Here is a 16,800-nt window from a genome sequence, read left to right as displayed (position 1 = left end):
CCAAATTCCCCAGACTTGAACCCAATTAAGCATCTGTGCGCCCATGTCGATTGTCAAGTAAATTATGGGCAAGCCTCTTGTCACGATCCTCCAGTAATGCAGACATGCTTCCTGCTGTATCCTACTGACTGTGGCATAAGTGGAACGACTAAGAAACAGCTCATAGAAGTAATTCCCATGATTACCCAGCTGAGTCGTCTTCTTACATGCTCCAGTGCTACTTCTGGCTAGAAAACTCTGAGTTCTGTTTATTCTTCCTTCACTCTTTCTCCGAGGGTGGTGACTGCTATCATGTGAATAACTGCCTGAAATAGTCACTAGAGTGTTCCCGCGACCGTCGTCCGTTCGTGTGCTTTCACAATCGTTGACCATATATCATGATGCTCATTCATCGGCCTCTTACGGGGTCTCAGGTTCTTTGCTGGGGGAGTATTTGAGGTTTTGACCCCTCCCCAACATCGTTGGCTTCCAAGTCCACTGAACGCACATAAATCTGTGTAGGTGGTCTCCAGGTGGACGCTCGCTGCTTCCAGATGCTACAACACTTTCATCGAAGTCCAACCCAGCGAGAGACCAGCGAGTGTTCTTCCCGAGCCCATCGGGCTGTTCAGCTGACGATCACTCTCATGTATCGATGCGTTTCTGGGAACCAGTGAGTGTTTAGCAGGAGGGCAAAATGTTTTAATAAGGGCGTCAGACAATCATCGTCTAATGGGAGACGCTTGTGAAACTAAGCAACTCGTGAACAAATTGTCGCCCGTCACCCGCTTGATGGCCGTCTTTTCATGGCGCTTACATTCACTCTATCGAGCAACCTTGGACATACGTTGTAGAAGAGGACAGACTTACCTTACTGATCCCCGCTGCTCCCTGTCCTCCACTGATCTCTGTACTTCCTGGCCCCTCTTGCCCCAGGTAGGTCGTTGGGCACTGAGGGCACTGCTGATGCCACCCCACACCTCACGTGGTGTCCTGGGAGGAGGCCCTCCTTCTGCCGCTCTCGTTAGCGCTGCTTGTAGATTTGCATTTTGCTGCACTCTAATTAAATAAACACTTATTACATTCCTATTAAAATTTATGCAAATTGCGGCATAAATGTTTCCACCCGTAACGGCTTAATGACCCTCCGTGACAGGAAGCATCACTGTGACTGTGTCTGATAGAGATCATAAAGGTCCGGGCCAAGAGCTCATGTGCTCCAGAGCCTCGCTCCGCTTGCTGCAAAGTGCCTGGAACAAGTATTCACCCCCCTCCCCTCTACGTTTAATTGTGATGTTAAACAGTCTTTTTTTCTGTTAATCGGAATGAGAGAAAAATGAAGGGGCTAATTAAATCCAATGAGAACAAAATACCTGTTTGCATAATTATTCACACCCTTTATCCACTACAACACATTTGAAGAGGACCTCTCCGTTCTCCTGACATTCCTGTTTTAGTAAATACTTGCAATCCCAATTACATAATAATTCTGGAGCCTCTTATTCCTACAACTCTGCATTGTGCTGTTCCTCAGTTATTCTTCCTGGAAATGTATGAATAAATTGACAAGTAGACATTAGCATTCTCCGAGACATTAGGGGGTGTCTCTGCATAGTGTGGCATTTAAAGGATGGCTTAAATAGTATCAGAGTATTTTTCTGAACCTCTTGGATACAATTCAAGAGCTGCAAAAGTCAGAAAAAAAGAGAAAGCATTCCGGGCTACCACAGGGCCTGCGGAGAGCGGAGTAACAACCACTGAGCATGTAGAGTCTCCACACAAAAGGATCATTTGGGGAATGTTTGACTTTAAAGAGGATCCACCCTCTTGTCCTGTTGTCTGTTTTAGTAAATAAGTACATTTCCCATAAAAGACCATTTGGAGCATCTTTTCTAATAACTCTGCATTGCATTGTCCCTCTGGTACTCCTCCTGGAAATGTATGAATGAATTGACAATTGGGTGTTACCTTTGGCTGGCCTTTGTGATAATAGCTGGCCTTAATTATGTGCAACCCATGTGGTCACACAGTGCTCTAACCACCATATTGTAGGGGGACACAGACGTTGTTTCTTGCTGTATTTATGTTTTGAGCTTGGTTCTGGTGCTGTATTTATCTACTGAGCTTGGTTCTGGTGCTGTATCTATATACTGAGCTTGGTTCTGGTGCTGTATTTATGCTGTGAGCTTGGTTCTGCTGCTGTATTTATATACTGAGCTTGTTTCTGCTGCTGTATGTATATACTGAGCTTGGTTCTGGTGCTGTATTTATATACTGAGCTTGGTTCTGGTGCTGTATTTATCTACTGAGCCTGGTTCTGGTGCTGTATCTATATACTGAGCTTGGTTCTGGTGCTGTATTTATGCTGTGAGCTTGGTCCCGGTGCTGTATTTATATACTGAGCTTGGTCCTGGTGCTGTATTTATATACTGAGCTTGGTTCTGGTGCTGTATTTATCTACTGAGCTTGGTTCTGGTGCTGTATCTATATACTGAGCTTGGTTCTGGTGCTGTATTTATGCTGTGAGCTTGGTCCTGGTGCTGTATTTATGCTGTGAGCTTGGTCCTGGTGCTGTATGTATATATTGAGCTTGGTCCTGGTGCTGTATTTATATACTGAGCTTGGTTCTGGTGCTGTATTTATATACTGAGCTTGGTTCTGGTGCTGTATTTATATACTGAGCTTGGCTCTGGTGCTGTATCTATATACTGAGCTTGGTTCTGGTGCTGTATTTATATAATGAGTATGGTTCTGGTGCTGTATTTATGCTATGAGCTTGGTCCCAGGCTCTGTATTTATATGCTGAGCTTGGTTCTGGTGCTGTATTTATGCTAGAAAATTGGTTCTGTGGAGTATATATTTTTTTAGCTGTTGCGGTGTGGGTATGCTGCTTTCATGCTGATTTCCACACAAGCAGAATACAGGCAGACTGCCTATCAGTGCAAAGTGCAATATATATGTTTTCGTATGACGGAAGACACAAAAACAATTTTGGCTGTGTCAGAGTATACAGACATGCGACTGCCCCCCCTCCCCCCACCCCCAACTGGTTATACCCAATTGCCAATGTATTCATACATTTCCAGGAGTAATTACAGAGGCACAGTGTTCAGTTCTAAGGCAGGATGCTGCTGAGTTTGTAAGTTCATGGGGAGTACAAGTATTTACTAAAGCCGACATATTTGTCATATAAGAACCCCAAAGGGGGCGGGGCTTATGTAAATGTGCATTTCTTCGATGAGCGGGATCTACAAAAGCACCACAAATGGGGGTCTCAGTTTTGGGAACTGATCCTGGATAATTCAGTCACAGTCTGGAGCACAGGGGCTTCCGTGGGGAAGGGACCCCTGAAGAAGTTGTCACCCCCTGATGTGTGGCCCCTCCAATCACCCCACAAATGTCCTTTTCTCCCCTCTAGGGCTGCGGACAGAAGGACTCTTCCGAAGATCGGTTTCCTCTCACATCATCAGAGACATCCAGAAGCGTTACAATCTGGGTGAGTACCCCCCAGTACCCCCCAGTGCCCCCCAGAGCCCCCGGAGCCCCCCAGTGCCCCCCAGAGCCCCTGGAGCCCCCCAGAGCCCCCCAGAGCCCCCGGAGCCCCCCAGTGCCCCCCGGAGCCGTGTGATGCCGGGTCTATCTGCAGCCATCATTTAATTAGTTCATCATAAAGCCATTTGTAATATCCGTGTCACGTTAACGGAGGAGCCATCAGTCACATGAACTACCCCCCCCACCCCACCACCACCATATGGGCGCCGCCAGGCGTATCCTGGGACGACTTGCCCCCTGTAAGGATGGGTGACATGTCGCACCCGCTGATGATTACCGCTCACCGCCCATTACATTTTATCTTCCTCTAATTGCCCATTTTACGCAGTGAAGTTTGTTCTGTGCGCCAATCTTGTGTGCGGCGCCGGAGGCTGGCAGCGCTCCGTGATCTGCTAAAATATATATATATGGTGAGCGCTAGAGGAAAATCTCCCATTCTGAGGTCAGCTGATTATACAAAGATGAGCGGCGCCACGTACATTGGGCAGCGCTGATCTCCTGCAGGGCACAGCTCACAAATCACTTTGTAAGGAACTACCTCCTCCTGTGTCGACCCCCGACTGACATGTAGTGCCCCCGCTTTCTTTAAGAAGAGGTTCTTCAGCAGTTGCAGTGTTCAAAATACAATTGTCACAGCTGCTGCAGAACATCATACTACAGATGTCAGATGCTGCACAACCTCATAAAACACACCTCGGCTGCTGCAGAACCTCCTAACACACATCTCAGCTGCTGCAGAACCTCAGCTGTGGCAAAACATATTAGACACCTAAGCTGCTGCAGAACCTCATAATACAGATATCAGATGCTACTGCAGAACTACAGCTGCTGCAAAACATATCAGACACCGATGCTGCTGCAGAACGTCATACAACACACCTAAACTGCTGCAGAACCTCCTAATACACATCTCAGCTGCTGCAGAACCTCATAATGCACACTTTAGCTGTTGTAGAACATTATTATTCACACCTCAGCTGCTGCAGAACCTCATAATATACACATCAGCTGCTGTAAACATATTAGACACCTCAGCTGCTACAGAACCTCATAATACACATTTAAGCTGCTGCAGAACATCATACTAAAGATGTCAGATGCTGCTGCAGAACCTCCGAATACACACCTCAGCTGCAGCAGGATTGGATTATCTGGTGATCCGGACTACAGGATGCCAGATTATTGGAGTTCTTCAGGTGGATAGAATCCCTTCCTGTAGATACATTGTTAGTAACGCAGCCGATTAGAGATGCAGCAGGGCTCCCCGTGAATTCCTCTGCGCTCCGCCGGTCTATTATCTCCCAGCCTGAATTATTTGCGTGTTCCAGATTCCGCTAAGACTCAATTACTGCTCGCTGCTTCTGTTGTATGATAAGCGGCTAAATATTAATGAGCAGAACCAATCAAACGAGTCATCTGAATCTACAGGGAAACCGGTGAATTTTGCTGAATATGGAGATGAGCATGTCCCCGCCAGCGTCCTGAAGACCTTCCTGCGGGAGCTCCCAGAACCGCTGCTGACGTTCGCCTCTTACCGGACTATCCTCGAAATCACCAGTAAGTCAACTAGAGCACTCTTTACCGGGCACAGATGTCACATGTCATACCCAACAAACAACCCACCCCAGTGGCAGCGTCCGGGCAGCCTCTTCTACTCCCTCCCACTCCCATAGCAAGTTCTAATATGGGAACTGCAGCTGCATCTCCCTCCTACCCCCTCCTTTGTGTCCATACAGGTTTTCAGGAGGCTGAAGGGGTTTGATCATTAATAGAGATTCTGTAGGCAGGACAGCTGTGTAGCTAAAGGCTCATGGTCCCTGGTGCACAGTTCAGCTTGTGGCCCCTGTAAGCCGTTGCAGCCAATGGTGGACGCTCTGCCCTCTAAGCCGTCTCATACAGAACTGCATCAAATAAATATTACAGAACTCTAATAATTAGCTCTGAAAAGCAGCCAGATATTCAGGTCCACGTAGCCTCCAGGCAAATAATATTAAAGAGCATCCAGGTCTAGCACAGTGAAGATTATTGTCCACATCCCTAGTGGTCTAGAGCAGTGAAGGGGTTAATGTTTATATGTGCAGTGTTCTATGGCAGTAAAAGTGTTGGTGTCAGCATTACTGGTGGCCAAGCACAATGAAAGGGTGACTGTAAATATTTTTGGTGGTCTTGGGCAGTGAACAGTGTAATGTCAGAATCCTCGGTGATCTTGGATCTAGGACAGTGAAAGGGTTAATGCCAGTAAACCTTGTGGGTTAGAACAGTGAGGGGGTTAATTTAAGATTACTGGTGGTCTAGAGCTGGAAGGAATTTATGTACTTGGTAATCTAAGGCAGTTAAAAGGCTAATGCTAGTATGCCTAGTGTTCTATTGCAGTAAAGGTTAATGTCAGCATTACTGAGGATCGAGAGCAATGAAGGTGCAACTGTAAATATTCCCAGTGGTCTAGTGCAGTGAAGGGGTTAATGTCAGAGACAACCAGGTATACTAACAGTAAGGTGGTTAATGTAAGGATCCCTGGTGGTCTAAGGCAGTGAAGGAGTTGATATCAGTATACCTGGTGGTTTAGGGCAGTGAAGGGGTTAATGTAAGGACTGCTGATGGTCTAGGGCAGTGAGGAGGTTAATGTAAGTATCCTTGGTGGTCTAGGGCCGTAAATGAGTTAATGTTAGTATCCCTGGTGGTTTATAGCAGTGAGGGAGGGAATGTAGGTATCCCTGGTAGTCTAGGGCGGTGAGGCAGTTAATGTCAGTAAACCTTGTAGCCCAGTGCAGTGAGGAGGTTCACTTTACGGATCCCTGGTAGTTGTAGGAAAGTGAAGAGGTAAAAATAAAAATTCCTGGTGGTCTAGGGAAGTGAAGTGATAAATATGAGGACCCCTGGTGGTCAAGGTTAGTAAAAAGATTAATCTTATGATCCCTGGTGGAGGGCAGCAAAAGAGTTAATGTAAGGATGTGTGGAGGTCTGGAGGACTCTGTCTGATCATTAAAGGCTGAAATCATTATGTGGTGAGGGGGGCTTGTGGGACCCCTGGTCACAATTACAACCGCCATGATGCCTATAGCTATGAGGCAGAGGGAGAGAAAGGCACCTCCAGCCTGCTGGACAGTGATGGAGATGACGCTGCCCCTCATAGGATCCCTTACCCTGCCGGACTAATGTATGTATTGGTAATGTCTCCCTCTGGCTTCCCTTCCAGACGTGGAGAGCATCCTGCGAGTCAACAGCTGTAAGCAGATCGCGCAGCGCCTCCCCGACCACAACTACGCCGTCCTCAAGTACCTCATGTGCTTCCTAAACATGGTGAGTTCCTCACACCTCCCAGTCAGGGCCTATTCACACAGCGAGAATCTCGCAACGCACAGAACGCGCACAAATGTGAACTCCGCGCTTTTTAATGGATTTATTCACGTCGGCCATTTTTAAGGATGACACTGGCGTCTCGTTCCCCCTCGTGGCGTCCCTCGGAGCGCCGCACACCGTGTCCATGGGACCTTAGAAGACAGCGCACGGCGCTCGCATACCGTCTGATGTGCACGCAAGTGCGATGGGATGCTCTCTATTGAAATCAATGGGAAACACTAGCGATCCGGCGACGCACGAGAAACACGCGCCAAAGGTCCGCAATGTCGCAGAAGTGAATGAAAAACTCCTCACATCGGCATAAAAACTCCATGTTGACAAGCGGTCACCCGGGGGAATGTAGCCAACTCAGTGGAAACCCGTCAGATCTGTCATGGGGCCGCGGCGGGTGGAAGCAAGGATGTACCATAGAGATAGACCGTACGGCTGCGGTGTGGCCCGTGGAGAGAGGGGGCCGCCTAACATGGCTGGTCGTCACTATATGGAACCTGTGACTTATGGATCTGGCTACCTGCACGTAGGGGGAACATCAGGTAAGCTGTGGCCATCACCCTCCTTAGGTCCACCAGGCCAGATAAGCATCTTACCCCGTGCGGGAGCATCTTGAGGAGCTACATAAATTTCCTCCTGCTCTGCTTCCTCCACACTGATACTCCAAAGCGTCAGCAGCCCCGAAACACAAATGTGTAGCCTACTGTCTTTATATTATGAGCTTGGTACTGGTACTGTATTTATGTTAGGAGTATGGTGCTAATATTGTATCTATGTACTGAGCTTGATTTGTGCTGTACTTGTGTTATATCTTGGTTCTGGTGCTGTATTTATGTTATATCTTGGTTCTGGTGCTGTATTTATGTTCTATCTTGGTTCTGATGTTGTACTTATGTTATATCTTGGTTCTGGTGCTGTATTTATGTTCTATCTTGGTTCTGGTGCTGTACTTATGTTATATCTTGGTTCTGGTGCTGTACTTATGTTATATCTTGGTTCTGGTGCTGTATTTACCCTGTTTTGCTGAAAATAAGACAGGGTCTTATATTAATTTTTGCTCCAAAAGATTTTACTTTTTTACACGTAGAACCTCACAAATCCTTAAAAATTATGCTAGGGCTTATTTTAGGTGAAATAGGGCATTCCTTGAGCTGTTTTGGGATGGGAATGCTACTATAGTGCTCCTTTCTGCACAAGCAGAATACAGTCAGACTGCCTATCAGTGCAATATAGTAATTTATGACGGGGGGGGGGGGGGCAAAAAAAGGACGTTATGTCATCAGCTGTCAAATGTGAGAGAACCCAACAGCAAGTGTTCAAATCCCCTACAGCACCTCCACAGGAGAAGGGAGGCATGACATGTGCTCAACCACCAATGTCTATGATGAGGCAACTGCTTTAACCCCTTAACGCTACAGGACGTACGGTTAAGTCCCGTAGGTTCAGGGTTTGTATGGGGGGGGGGTTTCGCAGCTCATCGGACCTGTTAACCCTTTAAAAGAATCTAAATAATAAAACAAAAACCCCACGCATTTGGTATCGCTGCGTCTGTAAACGTCCGATCTATCAAACTGATTTATTATTTACCGTGCGGTGAACATCGTCAGGAAAAAAGGAACGCCAGAACTGCCCTTTTTTGGTCGCCCTGTCCAAGAAAAAAAATGTAATAAAAAGTGATCAGAAAGTTGTATGCGTTCCAAAATGGTTCCAACACAAACTGCAGGACGTCCCGCAAAAAACGAGCCGCGCACGACCGTGTAGACGGAAAAGTAATAAAAATGTTCTGGCGGTCAGAAGACGGGGGGGGGGGGGGAATAGTAAAAACTAAATAACTTTGAAAAAAAATACAAATAGTTTAGCAAAAGAAAACCCTCTAAGTTCGGCACCGCGGCGATCGCACCGACCCGAGAATAAAGTTATCAGGTCATTTGTGTTGCAGTGTGTGCGCCGCGGAAACAAGACGCACCGAAAGATGGCGGGATTTGGGTTTTTGTGAGACGCACAAATATGAAACCCATTGGAATGGGGTCACACACGAGCGATTGTTTTTTGGTTTTTTTTTCCTGCATAGCACCGCAATGCAAGGCGAGAAACAGATCCAGCATGGTCTATCTGGCTGCGTGATCGCGCATCGCAGCCCCACGCTTATTACCATAGGAAGCAATGGAAGAACTCGGCGATCCCCTGCCGCAGCTGTGACAGCCGTGGTGGGGATTCCCCTCATCCCTGCAGCGATGCAACGTGCTTTCACATGAATCTACGCACAGCAGCCCTGTGGCTTTTACATAGACACCGAGCGCGATTCACGGCCCCCTATCCTGCTCGCCCGTGATGAGGGGCTCATCCACTTTAGAAACCCACTTTAATACACCCTATTGGAGTTAATAGAGGGGCTCTCTGGAATCCTCATCTCTTGGCCAGAGAGGAGAGCAGCTACAAAGAGGGACTCCATGGAAGGACTAGTCCTGGTCTACACAGACTACACATAGATATGAATGGCCACAGTGTCATAACTCATATGTCCTGCAGGGGTGCTGTGGGGAAATGAAACACTTACTGTATTGCCAGATTTCCCCCCAGATTATAGCTGATCACTGGGGGTCTCCACAATGGGACACGTCGTGATCGGGTTACTGTAAAAGGACTATTCTAACAGGGATTAAACAAGACCTTTAACCCCTTCTGGACCAGAAATGTATCATTATCAGAAAGTTGGGAGAAATGAAGCAAATGCAAATGTGCCATTTTTGGTGGGTTTAGTTTTTGCAGCGTTCACAGCGCAGTAACAGTGACCTATGAACTTGTTCTGTGGGTACGATTATATGGATACCAAATTTATATGTTTTTTAAATGTTTTTATATATTTAAGGCGTAATTTACACGACCATAGGCGTTTTTACATGCGCTGTAAAAAGGCGTGAACGGGCACACAAGTCTAAAATTTGTGCACCCATTTAGACGGCAGGGGCCTGGCGCACATACACCGAGGCCGCAATGCCGTCGGGCAGGGGAGACAGTGTAGCTCTGCTAAGCTGTTCTATCGTTTTCCTACCCTTGCCAGCTGTCTGCAAGGGGAGGGGTGGAGTGGAGGCGGGGCTAGTGTGCTAAGCTCCCTGTTGGCAGACAGCAATGGGCGGGGGCAGGCCAGTGATAAGCTGAGCTCCGCCCCCATCCCAACCCCTCCCATTGCAAACAGCCGGAGAGGAGGAGGGAAAGGGTGGGAGTTTAGCGCTCACGCTGCTAAACTCCCTCCCACCTCCCTTCTCCAGCTGCTGTCATTGGCTCCCATAGAAGCCTATACAGCCACCGGAGCGGTAAAAGCGCCCGATCAAAATGCCCTGTCTTGGCTGCAAAATACGCCCAAAAGGTAAATACGTTTTTCTCCTCACATATAAACTGCTTGTTCTCACCATATTCTGCGACTCATCAGTTTTCGTCATTTTTCCGCCGCTCTTGCTGCACAGGGGCTCGTGTTTGGGGAGCGAGCTGTCGTCTTTATTATCATCATTTTCGGGGCATACATCTTTTTGATCACTTTTTGATCAAAGTCTGATAGTTGGCTTTCTATCCTTTTTTTCAGCCTTGACCATGCGGGATAAATATTGTTATATGAACTGCTCAGACTTCTAGGCAATAACAAATCTATGCGGAGGGTTTTAATTGTTTAGTTGTTTTTATAGAAAAAAATGGGTAAAAGGTTTTTATTTAATTTTTTTTTTAACCCTTAAATCTTTATTTAGTCCCCACGGGTGACTTCAGCTTGTGATCACTTGATCGCCTGTGCTATACACTGCAATATTTCAGTATTGCAGTATATAGCAATTTTTGATGCTGCATTTCATGCCGTGCCTCGGGCAGCACTTGATAGGGATCTTTGCGTGGCAGCATGCTGCCATGTTAACCTATCGGCACCCTTCGATCATGCTGCAGGGGGTGAACCATAAAAGCTCTGATCAGTATGGAAATGCATTGCAATATAATAGCAGTTGACCAGTTTATGGTGTCTGGTGGCCATGGTCACCCATCGGCACACTGCGATTACATCGCGGAGTACCGATGATGTCACCGAGGGAGCGCACTGTGGCATCCTGTGATGTTAAGGGGTTAAGAAAACCCTGGCGTCACTTGAAGAACAATGATCCCAATGCGGACCCTGCACGGCGAGTGACATTTGCTCAACAGTCAATGCATCATTTCTATGCACTTGTTAAGAGGCTGGTACTTGAGGCGGTAATGAGGTGTGCGGCGGTTCTACATAACCTTCCCAGTAATTAGCCAGCAGAGCGTTGCATTATGGACAGAGCAAGCAGTACATTAATAGCGGGAGTCGTCGGCGCTCGCCATCCAGATTGCAGAATGCGGCTGCAGGAACATAACTCTACAAATGTTTGTCTTGATGTGCGCATAAATCTGATTAGTCAATTAGATAAATGATATTAGCAATTCCCCATGTGACACATTAGAGTCATTAGATTGATAATCACGCGGACAGAACTGCATTATTATAACGGAATCTATTATGCAAACCGAAAATAAATACATATCCCACCAATTATACTGCCATTCGCATCCCGCAGAACATGCGCTAAAGTAGAGCGAGGCCTAGAATCCAAATATGATGGAAATTTCCATATAGTCTGATAGGGTGATTGCATCTAATTTGCATATTAAATGGCAAATGGTGAGATTTACACAGAGTATCATAGGATATATAGATGTATGAGATGGCACAAGTTTTGGATCGGGTCGCTCCCCTAACATATCTGCCCATAACATTCCTGACTTGGTTATCAGTTACATTGTATCAACAGTCCACAAGCCTTCGCTCACATCCCTATAGTGTGCATACACTAACATGTCATTGGAGGGGGCTCACGTGGCTTGTCCCTTTTTCAGATCATAGCGCCGTCATCTTTCGGGACTGAGTTCTACGCGGGTGTAGTGGCCCAGAGGGTCTTCCAGAACATAATCATTTGTCCTGTAGCATCTAGCTATGGACGCCTAGGAAACATAGAAGGTGCTGTACGTTGGAGAAACCCTAACTTCCCCCTTTCTTCTCAAAGCTAACTGCTTGGAAACAGCTGGCTGCTTATTGGCTGCTTGTCATGCTATCACTAATTGGTGGAGGGGGATGGAATGATAGTCCAGAGCGGGAAAATATCAGGTGAGGCAGGGTGTTAGGGGGAGGAGTAGAGAAAGTTCAGGAGTGAAACAGGAAGAGGAGGAGTTAGAGGCAGAACAATGAGGGAGTCGGGAGGAGGTATTTGTCAGAGGAGGACGTGTGAGAGGTGCTCTGCAGAGTTAGAAGAGACAATGCGTGTTCTGAGTGAGGAAGGCAGGATTCTCCAGCTTCCTTACCAACGAGCAGTTTGGAGGAGAGAATTCAGGATCGTTTTTTCCACTAAAATAGTGAGTTACTAAAACTATCCAGTGAAGTCAAAGCCAGGGAAAGTAAAAAGGGCTGTCTTATATTCTACTTTGCTACTGCGTTATAATCATCCAGTAAGCCCAACAGATAACTGGGACTGTGGGAGTCATACTGAAGAAACCTCTAGAGTCAAATAGAGAGAGCAGAAGAGTAAATTGTCTTCTATTGTTTTCAACTGTCAAGTAACGTGTCATCTCACTACCAAGTCTTAATCTTGCCAAATTACTGCAAGACTACTGTTGTGTTTCTTTTGAATGTAAAGCTTAAGTAAATCTGTGCACTTCCAGTTTACTAAAACAAAGCTACCAGGATTTGTGTCTTTTATTCCGTCCTTAAGAACCAGAGTACCAAATGAATTGCTGGTGTCACGTGACAAACCACGGTTAGAAACCATAAGTTACAAAAACCCTTTGTCCCACTGTGCGACGACCAAGCCAGGCACCTTGACGCCATTGTTGGGAGAGGTTACAGAGCCACCTGTGACAACCATCTTTCCTACCCGTGGTCTACCCCACTTTGGTACCCCGATTGGATGCTGCACAGGAAGGCTTGTTGATGTCATTGCTGTCAGCTTCAGCCTCCAGATCATCAGGGCTCTCTTGGTTTCACTCCGCCATTTGTGCCCCTGGCCTGCGCTGCTCTTGGCCTCTTCTACAAACTCTGGTGACTCAGGCCCTCTGCAGTTTTGCAGCATGGAGAACCACCTGCTGAGCTCTGAAATGGCCACCACCACTTCAGCTGGCTGCTGCTGCTGCTTGACACTGAACAAGACTGTGTCCCAGCCCTAAGATGGCCACTGGCCCTTCCGAACTGTGTCATTTGGGGCTACACAACCAATCACATCCCTTCTCTAGAAGCTTCCCAATATGGTCTCTAATAGCGCCATTGACTTCTACTAGCAATACTGGAGCTCTATCTTGTAACCAACTTTGATAGTACAGTCTGCAACTTAAATTTAGAGCTGCATCCAAAGTGCCACAGAGTGGCTGATGGATGGGACTTAGCTCACGAGTGGCTGTGAGAAGCTATAATCCATAAGAGCGAAACAGAGCACTCCTCATCCCTCTTGCATTGGCAGCACAATATGTTGGATACAACGCATGTTCAGCTGAAGGGGATTTTGGGGTATAAAGCAGTCGATCAACAGCTATCTCATGTATGGTCCACTTTAAGCCTAGTGCCTAGTAGCCTTGGGTATTCCAGATCATAGTGCTTCCCTGCTTGTTAATTATAGTTCTCCACATATTATGTATTAGTCATTACACAATTGCCTTTTTTGGCTCCTGCTTGGCACTGAGTATTGTTTCTTGTTGTGGCAGTTGCTGTGTAACAAGGGTCAGCCGACCGCACTGCTGCAGCTCAAGCTCTTTTGGAGAGGAATTCCTTATTGGTTATTCTCTCTTTAAATATTCCTGGCTTCTGCAGTGTGCTGCTGGTTATAAGATATAAGCACTTGTATCCAGTGTTCCTTATATGCTTCTAGTATCTGATTCCTAGTCTAGCTTTGTTTTTTGTCACTGCAGTATTTTTCCTGTGGTTATTTTTTAATTCAGTTCTCGCTTCTTAGCCTTGTAGTTTGTTTTGTTTTCCTGCTTGTGTAACTGGGCGGAAGGAATACCCCACGCTCCTTCCACCTATAGTCTAAGCAGCGAAACAACTTTTATAAGTGTCCTGAGTACCGTGCATAAGCCCCGTCCCCTCCAGCTAGTAATGCAGCCTTGGGGGGCCAGGGAGAGGAGAAAGGCACTTTCTGTTTGGAAGCCCTGATCCCCCTGCTAGTATAATGGCAGGGAGTGGGTGATAACACTGTGCTGACAGCAGTGGGAAGAAGAGAGGTATTGAAAGTGCCATGTAAAGGAGAATCCGCCAATATGATGTCACTGGTAATTCAACTAGCATGTCACCACTGTGAATACTGCCCCCACGATAGGTAAGTGAATGGGATTAAGCCCCCACTCCCAGCTCTGAACACTGGAGAATGTTCTTGGGGCTGTTGACACCTGATATAAAAAGAATATAAGCTGTGCCACAGGCTGCAGTTGAGCTCACCAGTGGAAGTGACACAGCACCAGCAAGGCATGCAGCAAAGACTGTTAAAGGGGCTGCAGCACAAAGTCCAGCAGAGCTAAAGTGGCAGAGGCCACACAAGCCGCGAGTGCAACAGCATCCCTATTCTGGGGAGCAGCACAGAGGATGACCAGAGGGCCCTGATGACGTGGGGGCTGAAGACTGAAGAGTGGCCAGAATAGTGGGAAAATGGACAGTGCAGCACATGCGAGGCCCTTCTGTAAACCCAGTGGCGCCTAGAAGATAGGCAATTTCTTTAGGTGCAGGTCAGTTCTGCTGCCTTGTGTCTAGCCATCATTGTTACAATTTTTTTGATTTTCTGCACAAGGCATCATTTTATCAAATTAATAATAGCTTTTTTTATGCCACTTTTATCTATTACTACCTCTTGGGCTACGGTATTCCAAAGCTGGACTACTCTTACTGTAAAGAACCCTTTCCTATATTAATGACAGAAACTCCTTTTTACAGTATAGACTCCAAAATACAACATGGTCAAAATGAAGCCTTAGCAGTGATCTGTATCTGAATCACAGTTTTGTTATTATTTTTATGCACATTGTATCTGCTTTATCAGCTGCTGCCTGGCATTGAGTTCTAGTTCCTGTTTTTCTTTTTCTAAAGCAGCTTTTCCCCATTGAATTATATATTTTCCATTGCTGAGCTTTTCTTTTAGGATCTGTTTGGCATATTTGGTCTGACCTTCAACTCTTTTAATTGACAGGTCTCTATGGAAAACATTAGCAACAAGATGACTGCTTCCAATCTGGCCTGCGTCTTCGGGGTGAATTTAGTGTGGCCACAGGAGGGCGCTCCTTCAATAAACGCCCTAGTTCCCGTTAACTTGTTTACGGAACTGATGATCGAATTCTACCCAAAAATCTTCAACTCCAGAACAATCCCTGGAGAGACTTTACCCTGAACTGCAACGCAAAAGAACTTTTCAAGACACCAAACTTCTTAAAATTCTTTATAAAAACTTGTACTTAAAAAGTCACAGAATTTATGTTGCGATTTCATAATCTGTTACAGATTCTTTTATGTTGATATTTTATTTAAAGGGTTTTATCATTAAAACAATGCCCCGCCCCCAGCTGGGCCCTGCCCAAAATAACAAACAACTCACCTCTCCGAGGCCCAGGGATGCAGTTGACAGCCGGACTGGGTGGAAGGCCGCAGCGTCACTTCTCCAAACTCTTGGCATCATGGCAGCCATGATTTGAGCACTAATGCAAGGAGCGCTGACGGTGATGCTGCGGCCTCTGATTGGTCGCAGCACTGTCACATGCTTCAGCCTGGCTTGTCTACCTGGATGCCATCGCCGATATCAGCAGCGGCTGTCATGCACCCAGGTGCCCCAGGAAAGGAGAGTACGCTGTTTGTTATTTTAAGTAGAGTCCAGCTGGGGGACAAGGTTTGGTTTTAATGACAAAAACCCTTTAAAGGAAAAGTACAGCACACACATATATATATATATAATAGTAATTTCTTTCGAATATCCACTGAACTTTGCATATCTTCAGTAGGTCAAGAAAAGTTTGTGCCCCGTTACCCAGAGCAGCCAATTACAGTTCACTTTCAATTTTTAAGTACAGGTCAGATTGAACAGGAAGTGACCGGATTGGTTGCATTGAGTAACTCCTCCCCCTTTTCTCTGCATTTGTTTTTATACATGAGTCTCATTGCAATCTCTAAATAAGACAGCTCATATTTGTCTAGCTTATACAGTATTTTAATATATTTTGGACATTGTATGAAGCCGATGTGTAGAGTTAAGGACATTGTACTGTCTATAAAAATGGTTACAATGAAATCTGGGATTATTTGCTACATTTGTAAGAAGGTTTCGCATTGTAATGGACACTTCTGTATACTGTTCTCGTACATATTATTGGATTGTAACATTTGGTTTGAAACTGTGCTCCCTGAGAGCTGGGAAGGGCAACCCGTGCCTGGTGCAATATGCCAAATGATCCCCATGACCCTGGCAACCAGGACGTGGTATATATTGAAGGGCAGTGACTGCCCCCTAGCAGAGAGAGTCAGGGTAGAGTAATTGAAAGTAGTCTGTGTGAGACAACGGAGTGCGGAGCCTAAGGCCTACAAGCTAGAGAAGGTGCACTGATTGGAGAAAGCTCCGCATAACGTTAATAAACTGGTTGAATAGGATAACGAATGTCTCTTCGTTCCTTCCCGCAGTACTGGGACCGAGTCTGGAGGCCAGAAGGAGAACCGGTTGGTTACAGATGAGACACTGCAGTGTCTGAGAGGTCGATCCTGAGCAGCCAGAGGGATCGACCTGATCATATCCGTGAGGGAAGATGAAATTCTGAACCTAAGGCCCCTGGATTTATACACAGACCTTAACCCGGCTTCTGCGCACATGCCTGTCACCAAAATGGCAAACACATACGCAAAAGCCG

The 16,800-nt window shown here is 46.4% G+C and overlaps 1 protein-coding gene across 1 annotated transcript in view; it reads left to right on the top strand.

The window, feature by feature from the left end:
- The window catches only part of ARHGAP8 (Rho GTPase activating protein 8), a 57,168-nt gene extending 40,619 nt beyond the window's left edge, over nt 1-16,549 (top strand). The window contains exons 10-13 of the mRNA XM_066590186.1: nt 3,398-3,475; nt 4,960-5,088; nt 6,728-6,831; nt 15,102-16,549. Coding sequence (XP_066446283.1) covers nt 3,398-3,475; nt 4,960-5,088; nt 6,728-6,831; nt 15,102-15,299 — 509 coding nt within the window. The 3' untranslated portion in view covers nt 15,300-16,549. The remainder of the gene's footprint in view (nt 1-3,397; nt 3,476-4,959; nt 5,089-6,727; nt 6,832-15,101) is intronic.
- Nucleotides 16,550-16,800: the final 251 nt, after the last annotated feature.

This window comes from Eleutherodactylus coqui, chromosome 2 (assembly GCF_035609145.1).
Source record: "Eleutherodactylus coqui strain aEleCoq1 chromosome 2, aEleCoq1.hap1, whole genome shotgun sequence".
Classification (NCBI taxonomy): Eukaryota; Metazoa; Chordata; class Amphibia; order Anura; family Eleutherodactylidae; genus Eleutherodactylus; species Eleutherodactylus coqui.
Note: the sequence above shows the minus strand (reverse complement) of the source record. Positions and strands in the feature narration are given on the sequence as shown.